Raw genomic sequence first — 22,573 nt, forward strand, 5'->3', positions numbered from 1 at the left:
GATGTGTACTTGTGTTGTCTGCATTAAATTACATCTAAGACAGACAGACACATTAAGAAACTGTACACTCTAGCTACCTTTAGAGAGAGTGACTACAGACTAAGAAGAATGAACTTTCTCTCTACACTTTTCTACATAAAAGCTCTACATCCAATAGATGGTACTGTACAAATAAAACAATCAGGGGCTGGGCCCCTCCTACAGGCTGTTCTCCCACCCCCATCCCCCCATCTGTTCCTCTGCACATCACCCTTCCATATAGACCTGGAATTGCTCCCAAATATCCTTTCACTTTCTCCCTACTACTTAGCAAACATGATGTTGTATGTCTTGGAAAATGTAAAAGAAACCATATTTAGTGAGGAGCCAAGGAGAGAGGGAAAGAGGGCCTATCCAGCGCACAGCAGGAAGGAAATTGGCTGGGGAGCCTGGGGGAGGATCAGAATTAAGAAGGTAGCTAACACTCCCCTCAAGACACTGCTGTGATGTCATAAATTACTCAAGCTTTCTACTGGAGACGACCCGGGCTCCACCCCAATTGCCAGCTAGCTATTCATTGCAACTCTAAGTGGAGCAGAAAGCAGGCTGGGAGCAGGCTGGCAGAGGTAGCCCTCATTCTGCCTTTTGTAGCATAGAGTTCACAGTTCTACTAAAGCCTACCGAGGGACACCGGGTAGTTAAGAAGGCCTAGCTCGGCAGCAAGGAACGTGAAAACCCCAACCCCCACGGAAGAGCTCCTGTGCAAGGACAGAGGCACTGAAGGGAGGCTTTGAACCTCTTCACAGAATTTCCCAGAAACTACCCTGTCTAGAGTCCAGACTACAACTTCTGATTCCACAGGAAGGATTTTAAAAAGCAGGACATGTTAAGAGATGCCCAATTGGATGGTGGTGGCACACACCTTTAATATCAGAACTCAGGAAGCAGAGGCAATTGGATCTCTCTAAGTTCAAGGCCAGCCTCGTCTACAAAGAGAGTTCCAGGATGGCCAGGGCTACACAGAGAAAACCTGTCTTGAAAAACAAAGGATCAAAACAAAACAGAAAAAAGAGATGCCCGATTGAGCTCAGCTGCTACACAAGTTCTTGCAACACTTGCTGGCTGATTCTACTCCCTGAGAAATGAAGGAGGCAAAATCTGAAGTCCTTCCTTGTCTAGGTCTTACCTCTGAGGTTTTCTAATGTCCCATAGTCCCACTCCTTCCTTTGAATTGGCTGTGGCCAATAACCTGGGCTCCACGGGGTTAAACATGACACTGTGAAAGGCTGATGGATAGTTTGCCAGGCAGAAGGGCTCTGTGGAAAGAGAGATGAGACACGGCTTATCAGGGGCAGGCAGCTGGGCTGCAGTGGGAATGCAGGAGCACCACTCTGTGGAGTGGACACCCACCCCACAAGCTCCCTGCTGTCATGTCTCCCTGAGCCCTCAAACACCAATTAAATGTGTACAGCCAAACCTGAAGTAGAACGCTCAGATCCTAGTGTTTCAAAGGAAAAAGTGAGCTGTTGCAGGAAAAATGAAGTCCACTAAAAAATTTCGCAACTCCTGGTAAAGTTATTATTATACCTTTAATGCGTTTTATAAACAAATAGATTTAATGAAGACAAAGTGAAACAGTGAGAAATTAAGACAAGGCCAAGCAACAGTGCAGTTCCCTTCTGGTTCATGATGCTCCCTCAGTGGGCAGAACCGCACTTGACTTCCAGAATCAAACAAACAAACAAAGCCTGAGCCAGGTGGTGGTGGCAGTGCAAACCTTTAATCCCAGCACTTGGGAGGCAGAGGTGGATCTCTGCGAGTTCCTGGTCTACAAAGTTAGTTCTAGGACAGGCAGAGATGTTACACGGAAAAACCCTGTCTCGAGAAAGAGAGGGAGGAGGGGAAAAAAAAAAAGCCTGGGACCCCTTTTCTGTAATTGAGGGAGAAGGACTGTGAGTTCAAAGCCAGCTTACATAGCAAAACCCAGATTATGTTTTTGTTTTAAAGTTTAACAATCGAGCTGCCTCTGAATCCAGCCAGTTCCTAATCAACTTGACCTGGACTCCTGCACCCTTTGCATAAATGATCAGTTCCTGGTGAGGGAAGAATACTGAATATGATCTCTTCATCTATGATTTCCAAATAAGTTGTGCTTAGGGCCCTGGCAGGGGAAGCACTCAGCCACCTGATATATCAAGCAATGCAGAAAAGGGACTAGTGAACATACAAGCATTCAGAAATGCAGCAATGGATACTGCCTGTTGTGACCAGCTCTGCTGACCCCAAGGACAGGCTTCTTTGCTATCCTGAACCTGTAAAGGTCTGATATATATGAGCAAATACAGACCTAGGCTCTGCCAGACAAAGAAGGCAAGACAGTAACTATGGGCTCACAGGTTCCTAGTTTGACCATTACAGATCTAAGGACAGAGGCGGGCACGGTGGCAGAATCAGAAGAAAAGGGAAGAGAGAAACCCCTCCGCAGGAAATAAGCTAAGAAGATACATTTCCTGAAGCACCTCAGGCAATAATCAAGTCTTTCAGTCAGACTGTAGAGCACTGGGGAGGAGGAGTTCACTGACTATTCAGAGACAGAATGTGCTTGCCACCACTTACCCACATGGAGTCTGGGGAGGGTCTGTGTGGCTTTTAAACAAGAAGTACACAGTATCCCTCTTCTCCGTAAACAACCCACAACATGTGGGCAAGCACCAAGAGGAGCTTTGGTAGCTACCCTCCACAATGAAGCAACACATCTTCTGCTTCTAGGGCCACTGAGTGCCAAGGAGCAGGGTTTGCACAGTCCCAGGCAGCTGTACAATGTTTGCTAAACGTGTCCCACTTCCAACTCCTCAGGGCAGGATGGGAGCTCCACTGTCACATCTGTGCTACATGTCAGAGTCCTGGATTTCTGTTCCCTGGATGTAACTCCATGCAGATTATGAAGCAAACACACAAGGAGCTTGCTATCAGACTGCTCAGCACAACCCAACAACTCTGTACACAGTGACCTACCTCCATGGGGAGACTCCCGGATGTCCCAAATGAGAACCCGGCCATCATCTGAAGAGCTGGCAAAAATGTTGTCATTCACTGGGCTCACCGACAAGCCATACACTGCATCTTCATGAGCAAACACATCCAGGGTCTCACTGCTGAGAAACAGGAGAGAGAAGCACATTGTCGCAAACATACACACAGATGTGGTGCAGAGCTCCGGCCCTATGGTACTAGCTAGGATTCAGTTTCTTTCATTCCCAGGACAAAGTTAACCTAGGTAAGCCAACAAGATACTGAATTAGCTAAAGGGTAATGTTCAAATGAAAAAAATAAGTATATAATGTATGTACATAAAATACGTATGTATACATTTAAAGAGATCATCTTTATAAACGTAAGTTTTATACTAAGCATATTTAATGTTTCATTTATCATAAATTCATCTACTTGTACGGAGAGTAGGGAGTGGTACGAGAATTCCAAAACCAAAGGGGAGGTTTACAAGCAGCCAGAGCTGGAAACAGCAGACTAGCACGGGGATTGATTGACAGCTCAGCTCTGAGCTAGACAGAAGCCAGTGCACAAGCCCTAGCTAGCATCACCTGCCCTTAAGTCACCAACAACTCTGTGCCTCTGTTCCCTCATGTCATGGATGTGATAACAGGACCTCACAAAACCAAAGTGACAAGTTAAATGGATCAATGCATAAAAATTATTGGTTCTATATTATTTTCTTCAAGCTCTAAAATCAACATCTAAGGAGATATTTGCCTCTGTTCATCTAAAAAATGGTCAGTTATCATACACCAATAATCTATTTACCTTTCAACATCATGGAGGATAACTTGCTCATCATTCCCTACAAAGGAAAAAGACAGACATTTCATAATTCCTGCAAGATGGTCCCTTCCACATGACAATATGGGATTTTAAAATTTTCAGAAAAAAATTCCTATATTGGCATCAGTAATTGGAAGCTCTCTTCTTGAAAGTCTGTTTCCTAAATTCAATCTCCAGAACCCATGGTAGAAGGAGAAAAACTAATCCTGAAAGTCATCCTACACATGTGCCATGGCATGTGTATTGTGGTTGGCACATGTATACACACACACACAAAATATCAACACTCTCAAAATACAACATAATACAAAATACAAAATAGGAGTGTTAAGCTAGAAAAATATATGAAGACCATTTAAGAAGCCAGGCATAGTGCTACCTGCTTGTAATCCCAACACATGGGGAAGGATGAGGAGGCTCAGTGCCAGCCTAGGATACATGAGAACCTGTCTCAAAAAGCCATGTTTTCTCTAAAACAAACAAACAAAAAACCATTAAGGACAGAGCGGTCTTTTGAGTTTTTGTTTTGTTTTGTTTTGTTTAAAAAGCAAGTATATCCTGGTAACAGTTCTTAGAATGCATTATTCAGATCAGATGCAAATAAACTGTTAGCCACTCAGGAAAAGAGTGAATAATCAAACTGTTCGCTCAACCACACTAACCCACCTCACCCCCAGAGCAAAGCAACTGCTACAACTTGGAATACAATCTCTTAACAATTCTAGGCTTCAGCTGTCTATGTGAACATAGAAATAACAACCATCTACTTTATGGGGCTGTTACAAGGATATGAGTCTATAAAAGCACTCAGAATCGGGCTGAACACTTGATAGGTTCCCAATAAATGTTTGTTTTATTTAATCCTTCATAGCATTAAAATTTGATGAGTGTGATCCTAAATGAGGGTAAAGCTTTCTTCCACAACTTTCTCACATTCATATTCTAAGAATCTAAAACACTATATTCATGATATGCCTTCAAATGGTTTATAAAGCCAAAAAAATTAAAGCATGCAGGTGTGAGACAAAAGACATATCCCATTCTCAAATGCGTGGCCAAAAGCCATGTAAATAGACTAAGGCAGAACATCAGTGAGGACAAGGTCTAAGTCATCCCAATTTTCAAGGTCCTAACTATAAATCCCCCAGTGGGTACACACGAATGACATAAGGGAACTCACACTAATGCTTTCCAAGGGCCCAACACAGTGGCGCACTGGGGACATGAGAATAAGATTCTGTCCAGTCTATGTTGGAGAGGGTGCAGAGCAAAGGGAACACTCCTCCACTGTTGGTGGGAGTGCAAACTTGTACAACCACTGTGGAAGTCAGTATGGCAGTTTCCTCAAAAAATTGGAAATCTATCTACCTCAAGACCCAGCCATACCACTCTTGGGCATATATCCAAGGAGTGCTCAATCATACCACATGTTCAACTATGTTCATAGCAGCACTATTCGTAATAGCCAGAATCTGGAAATAACCTAGATGCCTGTCAACTGAAGAATGGATTAAGAAAATGTGGTACATATTCACAATAGAGTACTACTCAGAAGAAAAACAATGACAGCATGAAATTTGCAGGCAAATAGATGGAACTAGAAAATATCATCCTGAGTGAGGTAACCCAAACCCAGAAGGACAAACATGGTATGTACTCACTTATAAGTGGATACTATAAGAACAATCAGACTGCAACCCACAGAACCAGGGAGGCTACATAGCAGGGGGGAACCTAGGATGCCTGTGACTTATAATAAGCTTTGGTTTTACTCAATCATGGGGCAAGCATCAATGTAACATTTCACTATTAGGATAAGAATTTGTACTGTATCAAGCTGATAATGGAATAAATAAATAAATAAAATGTGTAATCCAAGGAAAAAAAAAAGATTCTGTCCAGTCCTCTAAGAAGTGAGAGTCCAGGCACGTGGTGATGGCAAATGCTTTTAATCCCAGCACTTGGGAGGCAGAGGCAGAGGCAGAGGCAGGTGGATCTTTGTGAGTTCGAGGCCAGCCTGGTCTACAGAGTGAGTTCCAGGACAGCCAGGGTTAAACAGAGAGAAAAAAGAGAGAGGGAGAGAGAAAGAAAAAGAATTTAGTCCAACTACAACAAAGTAGTAGGAGAAGGAGGGTGACCTGTGGGGAAATGAGGCTTTTAGCTCTCGGGACAATTATCCCCTTCATGTTCAGAGAGAAAGTGCGTGGGCGAATCAGATATCAAAGACATTCAAGCAACTTTAAACTCCTGCTAATGGGACAAGGATAAGCTGGATGTGTGGCTGGGAACCATAAACTCAGTACTGAGGTAACAGAGGCAGGAAGATTTCCTCAAGTTCAAGGCCATCCTGGGCTACACAGTGAGCAGTAGGCCAGGTTACGTCAACTTGGGCTGTGGTGGGACCCTGCCCCAAGAAACCTGAAAAGGTGGGGAGGAACAAGGCAAATAAAGCAGCCCAATGTCACCCAAGTCGTCTAGTTGGCAAGAGAAACGAGGCTGGAGAGTCAACTGGTTAGACCTTACTCTGTGGAAAACACAGTCAATTTGTTTGTGTTTTGTTTTTGTAGACAGGGTTTCTCTGTGTAGCCCTGGCTGTCCTAGAACTTGCTTTGTAGACCAGACTGTCCTCAAACTCAGAGATCTACCTGCCTGCTCCTCAAATAAGCAAATGAAATTTCTTTTTAAGTTTTGTTTTTGTTTTTAGTTTTTGTTTTTCTTTAAATCAAGCCCAATGTTACTGGTCTATAATCTCATGACTTGAAGTAGGAGTTTAAGGTCACCCAGGGCTCTTTGAGTAAAAGAAGGTCAGGTGGTAGTGACAGATGCCTTTAATCCCAGCACTCAGGAGGTAGAGTGTGAGTTCGAGGATAGCCTGGTCTACAGAATGAGTTCCAGGACAGCCAGGGCTACACAGAGAAATCCTATCTCAAAAAAGCAAGCAAACAAACAAAAAACAAAAAAGGAGGTAAACAAGCTTGTTGCATAAGCCTGGTTACTCCAGTTTGATTCCCGGAAGCTATGCAAAGAGTGCAGTAATAATTAAAAATAAATACAAATATAAAATCTCAGGAGAGAGGGAACAGAATAGAAAGCGAAAGCAGTGCACCATACACGGTAAGGTTATTGCTTTCTCTGTGTATGCTGCAACAAATTACAATATGAAGATTTTCTGCCAAAGAAAGGACCAAGGAAGGAAGGGAAGGAGGAACAGAGCGGGGAGGACCCCTAATTCACATGTCCAAACAAACTGTAGGGAGGCAGTAATTCCACAGCTCAGTAAGACATAGGAAGCAAAATACGTTTTCTTACCGCTCCTTTAACTGATTTCCCAAGGTAGAGTCTCTCCTTACCTCCAGAGAAGACTTTGGTGTTCCCGCTGTTGAAAGCCAGACAGAAAATGTTGGAATGGTGTTCTCCCTTCAGCTGTATGGGCTTGACCCTGGAATGGATAGCTTGTTCCATGTGCCATAGCAGAACTCGGCGGTCATCTCCTCCTTTACAGGGAGCAAGAGTCTAGGGTTAACCATTGAAAGTGCAAAGCTAACACTCCCATCCTTTCTGAGTCTACACCTCCCCGGCTATGGAAGATACTGAGAAGGCACACAAATCTAAGATTTTTACCCGTGAGGTGCCTGAACTCTAAATCATCCCCATTCTCCCAGGGATTGTTTGGGTTTTATTTTTGTTGTCTGGTTGCCTGTTTTATTTTAGTATTAATAGAGATGGAAACCAGAGCCTTGTGTACATGAGGCAAGCACTCTACTGCTATATTCCCATCCCCTTCCCAGTTCTGAAACAGATAACACAGAAATTAAAATGGACAAGCACTGGCGTTGAGAACACACTCCTCACCCAATACCATTGTGTTCTCCTGTCTTTCTAGAGACACAGTTTTTAAATGTTTATTACCTGGACTCTTCTAGTAAAGTCTTTTGGGAAGGGAGCAGGGAATAGCCAACAGAACCTGAACTGGCTTCAACTGCTTGCAACCAAAGAACTCTTAGTATTTCCAGCATGGTACTTTGCAAAGCAATCTTTGATGTGGTTTTAGTGACTACGAGATGGTATAGAGACAACTAAGGGCCTGCCTGACCCTAATAGGAGGTTGATGTAACCCAGCTCTCATAGGAGCCCGACTCTTACCTCTGTGTAATTCTCAGTGGTCTGAACTGCAAAAGCAATAGCATATTGTATGAGCTAGCTATTCTCCTGTATGAGAATATACTTGTTTTATATATTTGCAGATGTATTAAAAAGTGCCTAGGAGGAGGAATAAACTATTAACAAAGATTACTTCCAGGAAACAGAAGTAGAGATTGCATTTATCACTTGGTGTACGCACACACACACACAGACACACACACACACACACACACACACGCACGCACGCACGCACGCACGCACACACTGCTGCCCCCTACTGGAGTCTGTTGTGCATGCTATCAAGGTTCAAGTGTTCACCACTGAACTATTATACCCATTCCTACTTGATTTAAGTTACAAGAACAATAAATCACAGCAGCTCTGAGCCTCTGGCTCCCCACTTACACAAGATTAGAACTACGATGAATGGAACAGCCAAGCTAGTGGTAAAGCTGTGCTGTGTTAACTATGTACTTACCACTACTTACTGCACACCTAAACAAGGTCATGCCACAGAGCATTACACCACTAGAATTATGAGGGCCAAAGCAAAGACCTTTGGATATCTGTGCAAAGGGTAAAAACTGGGTGTAGGATTGGGGATTTAGCTCAGTGGTAGAGCGCTTGCTTAGCAAGCACAAGGCCCTGGGTTCGATCCTCAGCTAAAAAGAAAAAAAGAAAAAGAAAAAGAAAAATTGGGTGTAAAGGAGTATGTATTCCATCATCCATTTGTGTAAAAAAAAAATTATTCTCAAGCTACACAAAGCAGGCATTTTGGCAGTTTTGGTCTCGATAGAACTGCCTGCACCCAAGGGGCTGGAGGGAAGGCCCAGCAGTTCAGAGCTCAGCATTCACAGCAGGCAGCTCAGGATCTCCTGTAACTCCAATTCCAAGAGGATCCACCACCCTCTTGTGGCCTCCCATGGCACTGCACGCATATACAAAGGCATATAGATACACGAAATTAAAAATAAAAATCTTTTTAAGAGTAAGCCCTGAACATGATCATGCACGCACATTTCTGCTCTCATACCCCTACAGCCACACCTAGGTGGCTTTACAGGAAGCTGTTGCAGTGGCCACTATGACTATTGGGCTAGTACTGGGACACTTCTTTTCAATATGGTAAAAATGGAAAAGAACTACATTGTTAAGAGGACAAAGCAAGTCACAGAGCAGAAAAAAATTACAGGCACTATCTGGTAAGTTATTCAAATAATTTAAAGGACCCTTAGAACTAGATAACGAGAAATAATCTGAATATCTAAAGGGGAGCACTGAACATGTATTCACTGCTCTTCTGACTATGTATGCCATGTGACCAGCTGCTTCTAGCTCCTGCACCTTGGCTCCCCTTCCACGATGGACTATATACCCTTGAACTCTGAACCTAAATAAACTCTTTCTCCCTTAAAAAAAAAAAAAACAACAACAACAACAATATAACTTTAAAACGACAAATACTTGACCAAAAAAAGATAAGCAAAGAGGAAATAAGCAACCCATCATCAGGGAAGTGAAAATGAAATAATTAAGTACTACTGAATCTACTGAAGTGCTCAAATCTGGGTAACACCAAATGAACAAGGACTGATGATGGGAAGTTAAATGGGACAGCCACTTGGGAAGACACTGTGATGGTTTCTTACAGAACTAAAGACACTTTTATTATGCATCCAGGAATTGTGTTCTTTTGCATTTACCCCAAGCTGCAGGGCCAAGTAGGGGGAAGATAAGGGAGAGAGAGAGAGAGAGCAAGCAGCAGAGATGGCTAGAACTGGAAGACCTTTGAGGGGTGGTGTGGAAACCTAGTACAGGGGAACTGCCTGGAATCTATAAAGTAATCTTAATGAGGATGCCTAGTAATGGGGAAGATGGAATCTTAACTGGTCATCTCTTGCTGCTAGGGAGGCTTCCAGAGAGAGGTGGGACATTCAATTGAGTTGTTGGCCAAGGGGGTCTACAGAAATCCCCAAACAACCTAGGCTGTTGCTAAGACAAAGGGTTGCTCTCTGCAAACTTAGAGGGGGCCCACTGTTAAGGGCAACATGAACATGAAGTAGTCAGTCAGACTGGTGCCTACATGGAGCTTTCAGCCCTACATTCTAGTCTGTTTGGTATGGGAAGGTACCAATCCAACCATAAAAGGTCTGACCTACAATCTGTCCTGTCTTCAAAAGTATGCTATGGCAATGGTGGCGAAGAACTTGTGGGAGTAGCCAACCAATGTCTGATTTGATGATCTAAGGCACTCATACCCGACACTGCCAGGGTAACCAAGACCGAGAGACTAGATATCCCAGAGACCTAGGGTGAAACAAACAACAAATAAAAATCAATAAAATGACTCCTAACAGTATCTGCTATACTCACAGATCAGTGTCTTATCCATTCATCAGAGAGTCGTCTTCTGGCAGCAGATGGGAAGAGATGCAGAGACCCACAGCCAGATACTATGTGGAGAGAGTCTCTGAATGAGAGATCTCTATCCAATCCCTCCCCTCAGAGCTCAGGGAACCCTGAGATGTAAGAGCTAGAGGGGGTGAAGGGTGCCAGGAGAACAAGGCCTTCTGAATCAACTAAGTAAGGCGCATATGACATGCTCACAGAGACAGAAGCAGCAAGCACAGGGCCTACATGGGACTACACCCAGTCTTTGGGTCTTTTATGGGACTCCTGACTGAAGAAAGAGTGGGTCTCTGACTCTTCTTGAGCCTGCCATTGGACTCTTCCTCCTACCGAGTTGATGTGTCCAACGTCCATATGATGGTTTAGTGTGTTTGGTTGTTATCTCTTAGAAGCCTGTTCTTGTCTAATGAGGGACTGGGAGGAGTGTAGGGAGGAAAACTATAATCAGGACATATTGTATGAGAAAAGAATCTAGTTTCAATTAAAAAAAAAGCAAACAAACATGATTAAAAGTAAATCTAACAAGTTATCAACATTTTTCCAAATCTGATTTGTATTTTATAGTTCTTTACATTTAAATAAGGAATTATTATCTTATAGAAATAATGGTGCTGTAATTATAGTCTCCTTTTGTGTACGATTAAAAACTTCTGCTGGACATGGTAGTGCACACCTTTAATTCCAACATTCTGGGAGGCAGAAGCAGGTGGATCTCTGTGAGTTTGAGGCCAGCCTGGTCTACAGAGCGAGATCCAGGACAGCAAGAGCAACACAGAGAAACCCTGACTCAAAAAAACAAAAAACAGGGGCTAGCGAGATGGCTCAGAGGTTAAGAGCACTGCCTGCTCTTCCAGAGGTCCTGAGTTCAATTCCCAGCACCCACATGGTGGCTCACAACCATCTATAATGAGATCTGGCGCCCTCTTCTGCATACATAATAAATAAATAAATCTTAAAAAAAAAAAAAAAAAAGCCAGGCAGTGGTGGTGCATGCCTTTAATCCCAGCACTCGGGAGGCAAAGGTAGGCGGATCTTTGTGAGTTCGAGGCCAGCCTGGTCTACTAAGCGAGATCCAGGAAAGGCTCAAAGCTACACAGATAAACCCTGTCTCGAGAAAAAAAAAAAAGAAAAAAAGAAAAAAAAAAAAAAAGAAAAGGAAAACAAGGCTTCATGCAATGGGCTAGAATACTTCACAAAGAAATACAGCAATGGAGGACACCTCTTACTAAACTTCTTCCTAAAACATCAGCCAGGAATTGAATTAGAGCACACAGGGTGGGGGACAGGCAGGGAGTGGTGGCACACAACTTTAGACTTTAGACCCAGCACTGGGAGGCAGGGGGTGAGTGGGTCTGTGAAGCTCAAGGCCAGCCTGGTCTACATATTTAATTCCAGGCTAGGCAAGGCTACATAGTGAGCCCCTTTCTCAAAACAAACAAGCAAAAACAAAACAAAACAAAAAAGCATTCATTCATTCATTCATTCATTCATTCATTCATTCAGGAGAAGTGAGATGGTTCAGCAGGTAAAGGCTCTTGGCTCCAAAGCTGAGTTCAATCCTGGGAACCCACAAGGACTACTGAAAATTGTCCTCTGGCTTCCATACCCATGCTATGACACACGTGCACACACAATAAATGTTTACAATATTTTAAAAGAAAAAACTGTTCAGCTGAAAACAAAGTGTGTCACCTTTGCACTTAAAGCCTGGGCTTGTGTCACCATCCAAACAGCAGCATCATTAATCACTGTGGGCGTTTGCAGGATGATTTAATTCTTCCAAGCATTTACTTGTTGAGTGCTTTGGGATTAGCCACAATGACCTTACCACTAAACATGATGATGCGCTGCAAACTCCATGGAGTCTCTGAGGTAAATCACAGTGGCAGCGCTTGCCTTAAATGTGAAATGTGAAGTCCCACCCCACACCCACTCTTCACCTCACCCCTTTTTGCCTCCTCGGCTTCCTTAAGCAAGGTGTTAAGAAGCCTGTGCCCAGACCACACTTTCAACCACATGTGGCAAAGAAACTCAGTGGTACAAACTGAGGTCTGCTTCTAGGTCAGCAGAGAGCAGGGCGGCCGTGCCTGAGCGAGTGAGTGCTCTCCCTTACCAAATCCTGCTACTTTGCTTCCAGGCAGGCTCTGCAGCCAGGGCTGGCCTTCAACTGCTAGTCCCCTGCTGGGATTACAGATGACTATCACACCAAGCTTTCCCTAGTCAACTGTATTCCTGCTTTCTTTAATCCCAACCCCTTCATATGTGTGGTGCTGCGGATTGAACCCAGGGCCTCCTGAGTACTAGGGCAAGTGCTCTTCCACTAAAAACTACATCCTTATCCCTCACTAAATTTTATCTATTTTTTAAACTCTTATTTGTGTGTATGTGTTATGTGTTCACTCATATGGGAATGTGCTCACACATGTATAAATGTGTTGGGGTCAGAGGTCATCAGGTGTCTTCCTCTATAATGCTCATCTTCTCTCTCTCTCTCTCTCTCTCTCTCTTTCTCTCTCTCTCTCTCTCTCTCTCAAGATGAGCTCTCTCACTGAACCAGTGGCTCTGTTCTGGCTAGACTGGCCCGCCAGCAAGCTCCCAGGACCTGTCTGTCCCTCTAAAACCCTTCTGCCTGCAGCACTGGGGTTACCACAAATGTTGCCAGAACTAGCTTTCTGGGGATACTGGGATCCTTATGCTTGCATAATCTCTCCAGCCTCCTCATCTAGTCATTTATTAAAAATCTACTTAAGTCTATGAGTGCTCTATCTGCATGTATGGCTTTATGCCAAAAGCAGGCAGCGGATCCCACTATACATGGTTGTGAGCTGCCATGTGGTTGCTGGGAATTGAACTCAGGACTTGTGGAAGAGCTGACAGTGCTCTTAACCACTGAGCCATCTCTCCAGCCCCATCTAGTCAATTGGTAGAAAGAATGTGTGGAAAAAACAAAAAACTGTCTGACCTGCCAACAGTCCAAGTGAAAAATATAATCACTTAAGGTAGCTCATGAGCCTGGCATGAGGCTGCTTACAGATTCAGGCTCAGTCCAGGTCTAGTACGGGAAACAAGGCAGCCAGGAGGGAGTATGAGCAGAGCAGACAAGGTCCTGAGTGAATGCAGACTGTGTGACATGGGCACAGTCCTGTCAAAGGTCTCAATGTCTCAACCCACGGGGTGGCAAAGCCTTCTGGTCCAGGGCTAGTGCTGACAGCATGCACGTGGTGCACAGACACGCATGCAGGCAAAACGCTCATCCACATAAAATAATAAACAAAACCCTGAGCGACTATAGCTTCCTCCTGAATGACTGCGACTGTGTCTACTCTGCTACAGAGACCTTCTCCTCAGACCAGCAGGCCACTCCCCACGGTGCTCCAGCTGTGCGGTGCTCCAGCTGTGCGGTGCTCCAGCTGTGCGGTGCTCCAGCTGTGCTGCGCTGATGGCACTGCTCCAGAGAGTGAGCAGCCCACTGGATCGCAACTGCCCTTCACTGCCTCATTACTCCAATCAGGGTCAAGTTCCCAGCCACTCAGGGTCCCAGAGGCCCCACCTCTCCCGGGTGCCTGAGGAAGCACAAAGGTAGCTCACAGAAGCCTGGGCCGTTAGAGCCACACAACAGACAAGCGGACTCAGGTGTGTGTTCATTGTGGCTTGCTTGTTGTGGGTGGCACTAGAGCGCCCACCCTGGGCTTCCACGTGCCCCAGGAGTGCTCTTCCACTGGGCAGCAGCTGCAGCAAAGGCCAGCTCTCCTAGGCCGTTTCCTCAGACAATGCATAGCTTCAGCGTCTCTGATAACTGGAAGAAAGTGCAGCTACTGGGTACTTGGGTTCATTTCACTTTGCACTAAAATCACTAAGTAGTAGTAGTAGTAGTAGTAGTAAGTAGTAGTAATAATAATAATAATAATAATAATAATAAAAACAGAGAAGCTCTGAAGTTACAGAAGAGCACCCTTTCCCAGAAAGTCCTGAGCACTAAGCAGCAAACTATGCAAACCCTATACCACGCTATTAGAAAAGCAGTCAGTTGGCATTCTTTCTTTATAGTCAAGAACAGCTGAGCACAGAAGGAAACAATTTGCTTCTAGTTTCCTCAAGAAATTAGGCAAGCACAGGCCAAGACTGAGGGATTACCCTGAGACTCTGGGCAATGCTTCTCAGCACAAGCTGCTTGAAAAGATAAGACTGAAAAAACATTTAAATGCCCAGCAACTGAAGTCCAGCTAAAATCACTGTTCAGTAGTGATGTATTCCCAACATTCAGGAGACTGAGGATTACCAGCCGGAGGTATGAATACTGAGTTCTAGTACTGGAATACAGAGTGAGACCCTGTTTCGAAAAGCCAAAATAGGGGCTGGAGTGATGGCTCAGCAGTTAAAAGCACTTGCTTCTCTTTCAGAGAACCTAGGTTTGGTTTCAGCAACCACCTCAGGTGGCTCACAACCTCATGGAACTCTAGGGGATCTGACACCCTCTTCTGGTCTCTGTGGGTACTGCATGCAGACACAGAGACACACAGACACAGACACAGACACACACACAGACACACACACACACAGACACACACACACACACACACACACACACTCTTGTATGCCAAGCCAGGCATGGTGGCGCATGACTTTAATCCCAGCACTTGAGAGGCAGAGAGAGGTGGATCTCTGAGTTTGAGGCCAAACTTCTACATAGTGAGTTCTTAAACAGCCAGGACTATGTAGAGAGACTATCTCAATAATAATAATAATAATAATAATAATAATAATAATAATAATAATAATAATAAATCATTATCTTTGTCTTTCAAATGTTTAGATAATATCAGACTATGAATCACATATTCACTTTAAAAACAAAACAATTAGAAGCACCTGAGAAACCCTGTCTTGAAAAACCAAAACCAAAGGGAAAAAAAACCAAATATATGATATATGATGGAGAGGTGGGAAAGAGAAAAATGGAGTGGTGTGCGCACTAGGGAAAGAGGCAGAACTGGATCCCTGATGGCAGTGACAGGTGAGAGGGCTGAGGTCTATATGCTGTCACTGCCCGGTATGGGTTGGCAGGATGATGTACAACAGGCTGGAACTTATGCAGACACAGACTCAGCCTGAAACCTGCCACCAGGATAGCCTCAGGATGCCCTTGGCTTTGGGCAAAGATGGAGGTCTGAGATGAAAAAAGGTTTACTTTCTGGATTGGACCTCCTCAAAGGACCACCGTGGTTTAAGATACCACAGGAGGCCATGTTGGTGTCTGTGGTCCGTGATGATGTCCCAGGCCACTTTGAAGCCTGAGATTCATGTGTATATATGCAGTCCGTGCAATGCCCCATGCCTTTGTGATATCCTTGGGTTTTGCAGCATTTGGGAGCTCTGTTGATATGAGTGGCATGTGTAACCACCTGAGACCACGTTGAGGCTCATGGTCTGTGCAGCCAAGGGTCTTGTTGATGTTTGTGGTCCATATTACCACCAAAGCCCACGCAGATGACTGTCGTCAGGGCTGACGCCTGAAGCCATGTTACTATCTTTGAGCACAGGGAGAGCTGGCCCCATCCCTCATGGGGGACCTGATCCTGCCTCTCAGGAGCAACCGCACTGTGGCAACACACTGCAGCAACAGCAGTGGAGGCAGGAGAGCTGGCCCTGTCCCTCAAGGGAGAGCTAGTCCCACCCAGTTCCGGCCACTACATGGCTCTCCTCAGCTCATGGCTTATGATGGATGCAGATGGAGAAAGACTCATCCTCCCTCACCTTGCCGGGCTGGCCACTACAAATGTGATCATGTCCCAGTGAATATATGGACAACACAACATGGAATTATCTTTTTTTTGGAGGGAGGGGAAGGTCATAGGGAGGTGGACATGGGAAGACTGGGAAAGAGTACAATCAGGGTGCATGATGTGTGATTCCCAAAGAATTAATAAGAAATCTTTTAAAAAATACTAGTTGGGTGTGGTGGCACACACCTGCAATCCTAGCACCTGGCAAGCAGAGCAGCAGAATCAGTATTCAAGGCCAATCTGATCTACAAGTGAACACTGAAAAAACACAATGCTCCGAATCCAGGTAATCTGGCTCCAGAGACTACTCTATTCTACCCCAATCCAGCCTATTGAGTAGAAACCAGGCAATGAAGAGTTCCTGAAACCAGTCAAATTAAATAGCTGGGGTGAGAACTTTTTAAAAAGACAGTCTTATGTAACTCAGCTTGGGCCCCAAACTTCAATGCTGCAAAAAATGACCTTGAACTCCTGATCCTCTTGCCTCCATTATAGGCAATAGATAAGACATCATCAGGTTGTGTGGTACTAGGGCTTCCCGAATGTTAGGCAAACACTCTACCAGCTGAGCTACACCACCTGCCCAAGTGTTCGTAAGACTGGAGGTTCAGTGATTTGCCAAGGCACAGAGCTGGCATTCACTTCTTAAATCGGGACTATGGATAAGGGGAATCAAATGGCAAGAACTGGCAGGTCAGAAGAGATAAGGGTTACATATGGACTCTGCACCTTACTGCAGAAGTTGCCAGAGGCCGAGTCAGGCCTTGTTGCATAGTCCTGTAATTAAAACTACTCTGGAGGCTGAGGCAGGATAAAAATTTGAAGGCATTCCTAGGCTACAGACTAAGCCAGAGCTGGAATAGCATCTACAGGAACTAACTTCTGCTACCACCCTCTCTAGTGCTTTTCTTTTGAAAGAGAAACCTGTTCATCTAATTTTATTTCATACCCCCAACTAGGTGAGAGAGCAAAGTTATTCCCATTTTAAAGGAGTCAAAAGATAAGGGCTAGGCATGGTGGCATACACCTGTAATCCCAGTACTTGAGAGCCAAGAGGACTGAGGAAAATGTGAAGCCAGGCTGAGGTACAGAGTGAGATCCTGCCTCAGGAAGGAGGAAGAAGAAAGTGAGGCCTGACTTGTCTTGGCTTCTGGCTTGGAGCATTTTACATTCAATAGGAAGTGGGCATCAAAGCTTTAAAATCCAAACTCAAATCCAGTCCTAGACAATGTCCCTAATTCCTGAGCAGAAACAGAAGAAGAGCAGGGACATGTTGGACTTCAGTTCCCCTCTTCCTCTAAATTGGTGGTAGTCCTTTGGACTAGTGAGCTTACCGTCTTTTGTATCTGTCTGTTCATAGGCAAAATGGGGCCATTGGAAAATGATCTCCCAGGTACCTTTCCAGCCCTATTCTGAGACCGGCGAGAGGGGGAAGCACATTCAAGCACGGTAGATTTCTTCTTCTGTTTCTGTTAGGACCTGAGCTCAATCTCTAGCACCTACATTAAAAAATAACAATACAAAAAGCATCAACCAAGGGCTGTTGGGGAATATTATTTTATGGTGTGTTACTTTGTTGCATTTGTTTAACTCTGTGAAGCTGTGTTACTGTGCCTGTCTAAACAGCTGATGGTCTAATAAAGAGCTGAACAGCCAATAGTGAGCAGGAGAGAGAAATAGGTGGGGTTGGCAGGCAGAGAGGATAAATAGAAGGAGAAATCTGGGAAGAGGGACTGAAAAGGAGGAGCCAGAGAAGGAGGAGGACATCAGGGGCCAGCCACCCAACCAGCAATGGAGTAAGAGTAAGATTTACAGAAAAGAATAGGAAAAGCCCAGAGACAAAAGGTAGACAGGATAATTTAAGATAAGAAAACTTGGCAAAAAGCCAGCCAAGCTAAGGCCAAGCATTTATAATTAAGAATAAGCCTCTGTGAGTGATTTATTTGGGAGCTGGGTGGCGGCCACCCCAAAAAAGCATTAACAATTCGGCGCCCCTTATGGGGCACTGATTGTTGTCCTTTTAATTAATTGTTGCTGCCTTTTAAGTCACAGCTGTCCAAATCAGCAACTTCAACTCTGCTACTACCAACGGCCAGCTGGCCGGCTGTTAGCCTGCAAGGACCATAGCCAGAGGGAATTCTGTTCCCCCAGGCATTGACTCTTTCAAAGCTATGGAGGGAATTTAACTAAACCTCTGTCCCTCTAAAGAACTTAAGATTCAAAGGTTAAGGTGGAATTCTGCTATCCAGAGAGGCTGAGTAGCAAGTAGGTCAGCTCCTCTCCTTGCCCTTGTCCTCCAAAAAGCCTTCCTCGCTGTAGTAGTATTGGGTTCCCCCAAAATATTGTGCATGCTAATAAACTTATCTGGGGTCAGAGACAGAACAGCCACAATATTAAACATAGAGGTTAGGCAGTGGTAGCACACACCTTTAATCCTAGCATTACAGAAGCAGAAATCCCTATGGATCTCTATGAGTTCAAGAATAATTGGAAACAGCCAGGCATGGTGACATGCCTTTAATCTCAGAGAGTGGCCTTTAATCCCAGGGAGTGATGGCAGAAACCAGATAGTTATATAAGGCGTGAAAACTGGGAACTAGAAGCTTTTGGCTGGTTAAGCATTCAGGCTTTTGAGTAGCAGTTCAGCTGAGACCCATTTTGGATGAGGACTCAGAGGCTTCCAGTCTGAGGAAACAGGACCAGCTGAGAAACTGGCAAAGTGAGGTAGCTGTGGCTTGTTCTGGTTCTCTGATCTTCCAGCATTCACCCCAATACTTGGCTCCCGGTTTGATCTTATTAATAAGACCTTTTTAAGATTCCTGCTACACCTCACCCTTCCTTAAAAATTCTTCTCTACCTGGCTCCTCCCTACCACTTCCTGTCAGCTAACTGCCTCCTGACCACAGGATGAATTTTATTTACTCAAACATATCTTTGCATCATTAAACCAATGTTCCAGAGCATCAACAAAAGTAACACACCTTAAAATATTCTACAACAAAGGGCTTGCTCTTTTTCTTCCACCATGTTGGGCCCATGTTCTCTGCACAAAATGCCCAGGGAATCCACAGAAACCACCTCTGCTACAGTTGCCACAGCCTCAGGTTGAGACAGGTCTGAACAGAATTCAATAGTGATCAGTACCAGAACTCGGGGACTAAGAGTCACACCTACCACACACACAAGCAGTGGTGGCGGCGGCGGCTGAAGTCAATGAAGAACCAGTGGTAATGACATGGAAGGCTGTGTCCCAACCGGGTCTTTACAGATTCCAGGGATTACAGGAGGCATTACACAGAATCTAAGAATATCCTCTTGTCATCACAAAACCAAATGTTTACAGGAGCCCAGCTTCAGACACCTACATAGTTTTGCGGGAAGTCAATACTAAGGATTTATCTCAGCACACACAGTTGACAACTACTGAGAAACAAGGTGAAGGTATTTCAAACATTCAAGAAAATAAGACCCCAGCTGCACCAGAAGAGAAAGGGGCTGCTGTCACAGGTGTGGCAGTTAAAAACAGAATTGGTCAAGTCACAAGCAGATGTGTTAATGCAAAGCCTGTGGGAGCCCTAAAACAACAATGGGGATCCTGTAAATGCTGTTATGGAATTAACAATGTAACTACCTTAAAACAAGGACCCTTTTGTTCCCCATTTCAAAAGTGGAACTCAAGACAGGAGCGTACATGCTTTTAATCCCAGCACTTCACAGGCAGGGACAAGTAAATCGATTGAGTTCAAGGCTAGCCTGGTCTACAATACTATGTTCCAGGCCAGCCCAGAGTTACACAGCAAGACCCTGTCAAGAAAAATAAAATAAAGTGGAAGTACAGCTTGGTTTGAAATCTGCACCTTTTATACCACCAATAAAGTTATGGCTTCTTGTGGGAGCTGGGGTTGGGGGCAGGTATAGCGGAATATATTTGTAATCCCAGTGCCCAGCAGGTGGAGATAAGAGGATCTCTGGAGTGTGCCGGCCAGCCCAACATAGTCAAATTGGTGAGTTTTGGTTCAGAACGAGATTCTCTCAAACAGTAAGGTGGAGAGTGATTAAGAGATATACCCAACATGTGCTTCTGGTCTCCACAGGCAACTCCATATATGTATGTGTACAAGCGTGCACGCACAGCACACACACACACACACACACACACACACACAAATAGGATAAATGGAGTAAATTTTGAAGAAAAAGAAAGCTAAGTAACAGCATGAGTAGCATCCCTTAAATATGGTGGGAATTAAAAAACAAAACAAAAAAGAGTTCACAAAAAAATAAATTAAAAAAAAAAACAAAACCAAACAAAAAACAACAAAACAGAGTTCAAACTTCTGAAACTTAGAAAACAAATTACCAGTCAGCTTCACTACTTCAAGTGTCTCTAATCTGAGGCAGATCACTCCCTAAGGCAAACACCTGAAGCATGGAATAATCTCAGAAGGCACAGGAAAACTATTTGAACAAAGTTGAAAGGTTACAATGAAATCAGCTGCACTGTGGTCAAACCAAGACTATACAATGGGCAAACTTAAGATACAAGTCTTGGCCTCACTAGTAACCAAGGGCAGCTCTAAGAGAACTTAAGCAACAAACACATTAACACCATTTTCCCATACCGGTTGATTGGGTGAATATAAAATAATGCCCAGCAACAGATATGATGGACTCTTAGAATAAACTGGACGTAAGTTGATTCAAGCATCTTTAGAAGATTATTTGGTGATATATGTCAAATGTATTTTATTTATTTTTCTGGTTCTTTGAGACAGAATCTCGTGTAGCCCAGACTAACCTCAAACTCAGTATGTAACTGAAGCTAGTCTTGGACACCTGAGTCCCCCTGCCTCCAGCTTTAATGGGCAAGAATTATAGGAGTATGCTACAATACCAAACTACAAAGCACTTTTAAAATACAAAAAAATATTCATACTCATTGGTTCAAAATTATATTTCTAAAGACTTGTTCTAAAGGGAAAAGTAATTTCCAAGATGATCTAGCTACAAGGAGTATGAAAAAAGCAAAAATTAGGGCAGGAGAGATGGCTCAGAGGTTAAGAGCACTGGCTGCTCATCCAGAGTCCTGAGTTCAATTCCCAGCAACCACATGGTGGATCACAACCATCTGCAATGAGATCTGGTGCACTCTTCTGCAGTGCAGGCAGAACACTGTATACATAAATAAATAAATAAATCATTTTAAACAGCAAAAATTAAGTAGAACGAGAAAGGACTGACTAAATTGTAACACAGATGTTTAACAACAGACAACGCTGTCAGAATATGCTTTAGAACAGCTGGTCTCAAAGTATTTTGGGAGGACCTCAGAAAGTCTGCAAAGCTAAACCAACTTTTCTTTTTCCTTTTGAGTGTATTGAGGTTGAACCCAGGCCTGAGGATGTTACATAAACACTCTACCATTCAGCTACACCACCAGGCCTTTTTTTGACAGGGTCTCACTAAGATAACTGGCCTAGAGAACTCTTTCTTAGAAATTGTCCTGCCTTAGCTGGTGGTGGAGCACATCTCTAGTCTCACCACTCAGAGGCAGGTGGATCTTTGTGAGTTCGAGGCCAGCCCACCTACGGTCTACAATTCACGACAGCCAAAGCTATGTGAAGAAACCTTGTCTTAAAAAAAGGGGGGGGGGGGGTCTGGAGAGATGGCTCAGAGGTTAAGAGAACCGACTGCTCTTTCAGAGGTCCTGAGTTCAATTCCCAGCACCCACATGGTGACTCAACCATCTGTAATGAGATCTGACACCCTCTTCTGTGTACGTAATAAATAAATAAATCTTGGGGAAAAAAAATGAGGAAGCCTCCAAGTGGTTTCCTTAGGGGGGAAAAATCTTCCTGCCTTACCCACTCAAATAGCTGGGATTATTATGTTTTCAACAAGCCTGACAAATTTTTAGTGAAGAGACACTCAAAAGCATAGAGGGCTGTCCTGGTTACTGTTCTATAGCTGAGACACCATGACCAGGCAACTTACACAAGGAAGCGTTCCACTGGGGCTTGCTTACAGTTGTGAGTCCTTGACCATCATGGTGGGGAAGCTGCAAACAGGCAGGTGTGGTTCAGGAGCAGGAGCTGAGAGATGACATGTAATCCACAAGTCCAAGGCAGAGACAGAGACTGGGCCTGGCATGGGCTTTTGGAACCCCAAAGCCACCCCGTGACAAGCCTCCTCTAACAAGGCCATGCCTCCTAATCCCTCCTATACAGTCCACCAACTGAAAACCAAACATTCAAATATATGAGCCTATGGGGCCATTCTCTTTCAAACCACCACATTCCACTCCTTGGCCCCCACAGGCCTACAGTCATCATACCATAAAATAAAATGCATTCTGTCCCGATTCCAAAAGTCTCCATAGTCTTTCAAAAGCTCAAACCTGTTTAAAAGTCCTAAATCTG

The 22,573-nt window shown here is 44.2% G+C and overlaps 1 protein-coding gene across 2 annotated transcripts in view; it reads right to left on the minus strand.

Annotated features, from left to right (window-relative positions):
- Positions 1 to 22,573, minus strand: part of Dcaf5 (DDB1 and CUL4 associated factor 5) — a 101,886-nt gene that overhangs the window by 64,659 nt on the left and 14,654 nt on the right. For both annotated transcript variants that reach the window (XM_036205960.1, XM_036205961.1), the window contains exons 2-5: positions 7,170 to 7,313; positions 3,802 to 3,838; positions 2,995 to 3,134; positions 1,166 to 1,295 (exon numbers count right to left, since the gene is read on the minus strand). In XM_036205960.1, coding sequence (XP_036061853.1) covers positions 1,166 to 1,295; positions 2,995 to 3,134; positions 3,802 to 3,838; positions 7,170 to 7,313 — 451 coding nt within the window. The remainder of the gene's footprint in view (positions 1 to 1,165; positions 1,296 to 2,994; positions 3,135 to 3,801; positions 3,839 to 7,169; positions 7,314 to 22,573) is intronic.

Source organism: Onychomys torridus, chromosome 14 (genome assembly GCF_903995425.1).
Source record: "Onychomys torridus chromosome 14, mOncTor1.1, whole genome shotgun sequence".
Classification (NCBI taxonomy): Eukaryota; Metazoa; Chordata; class Mammalia; order Rodentia; family Cricetidae; genus Onychomys; species Onychomys torridus.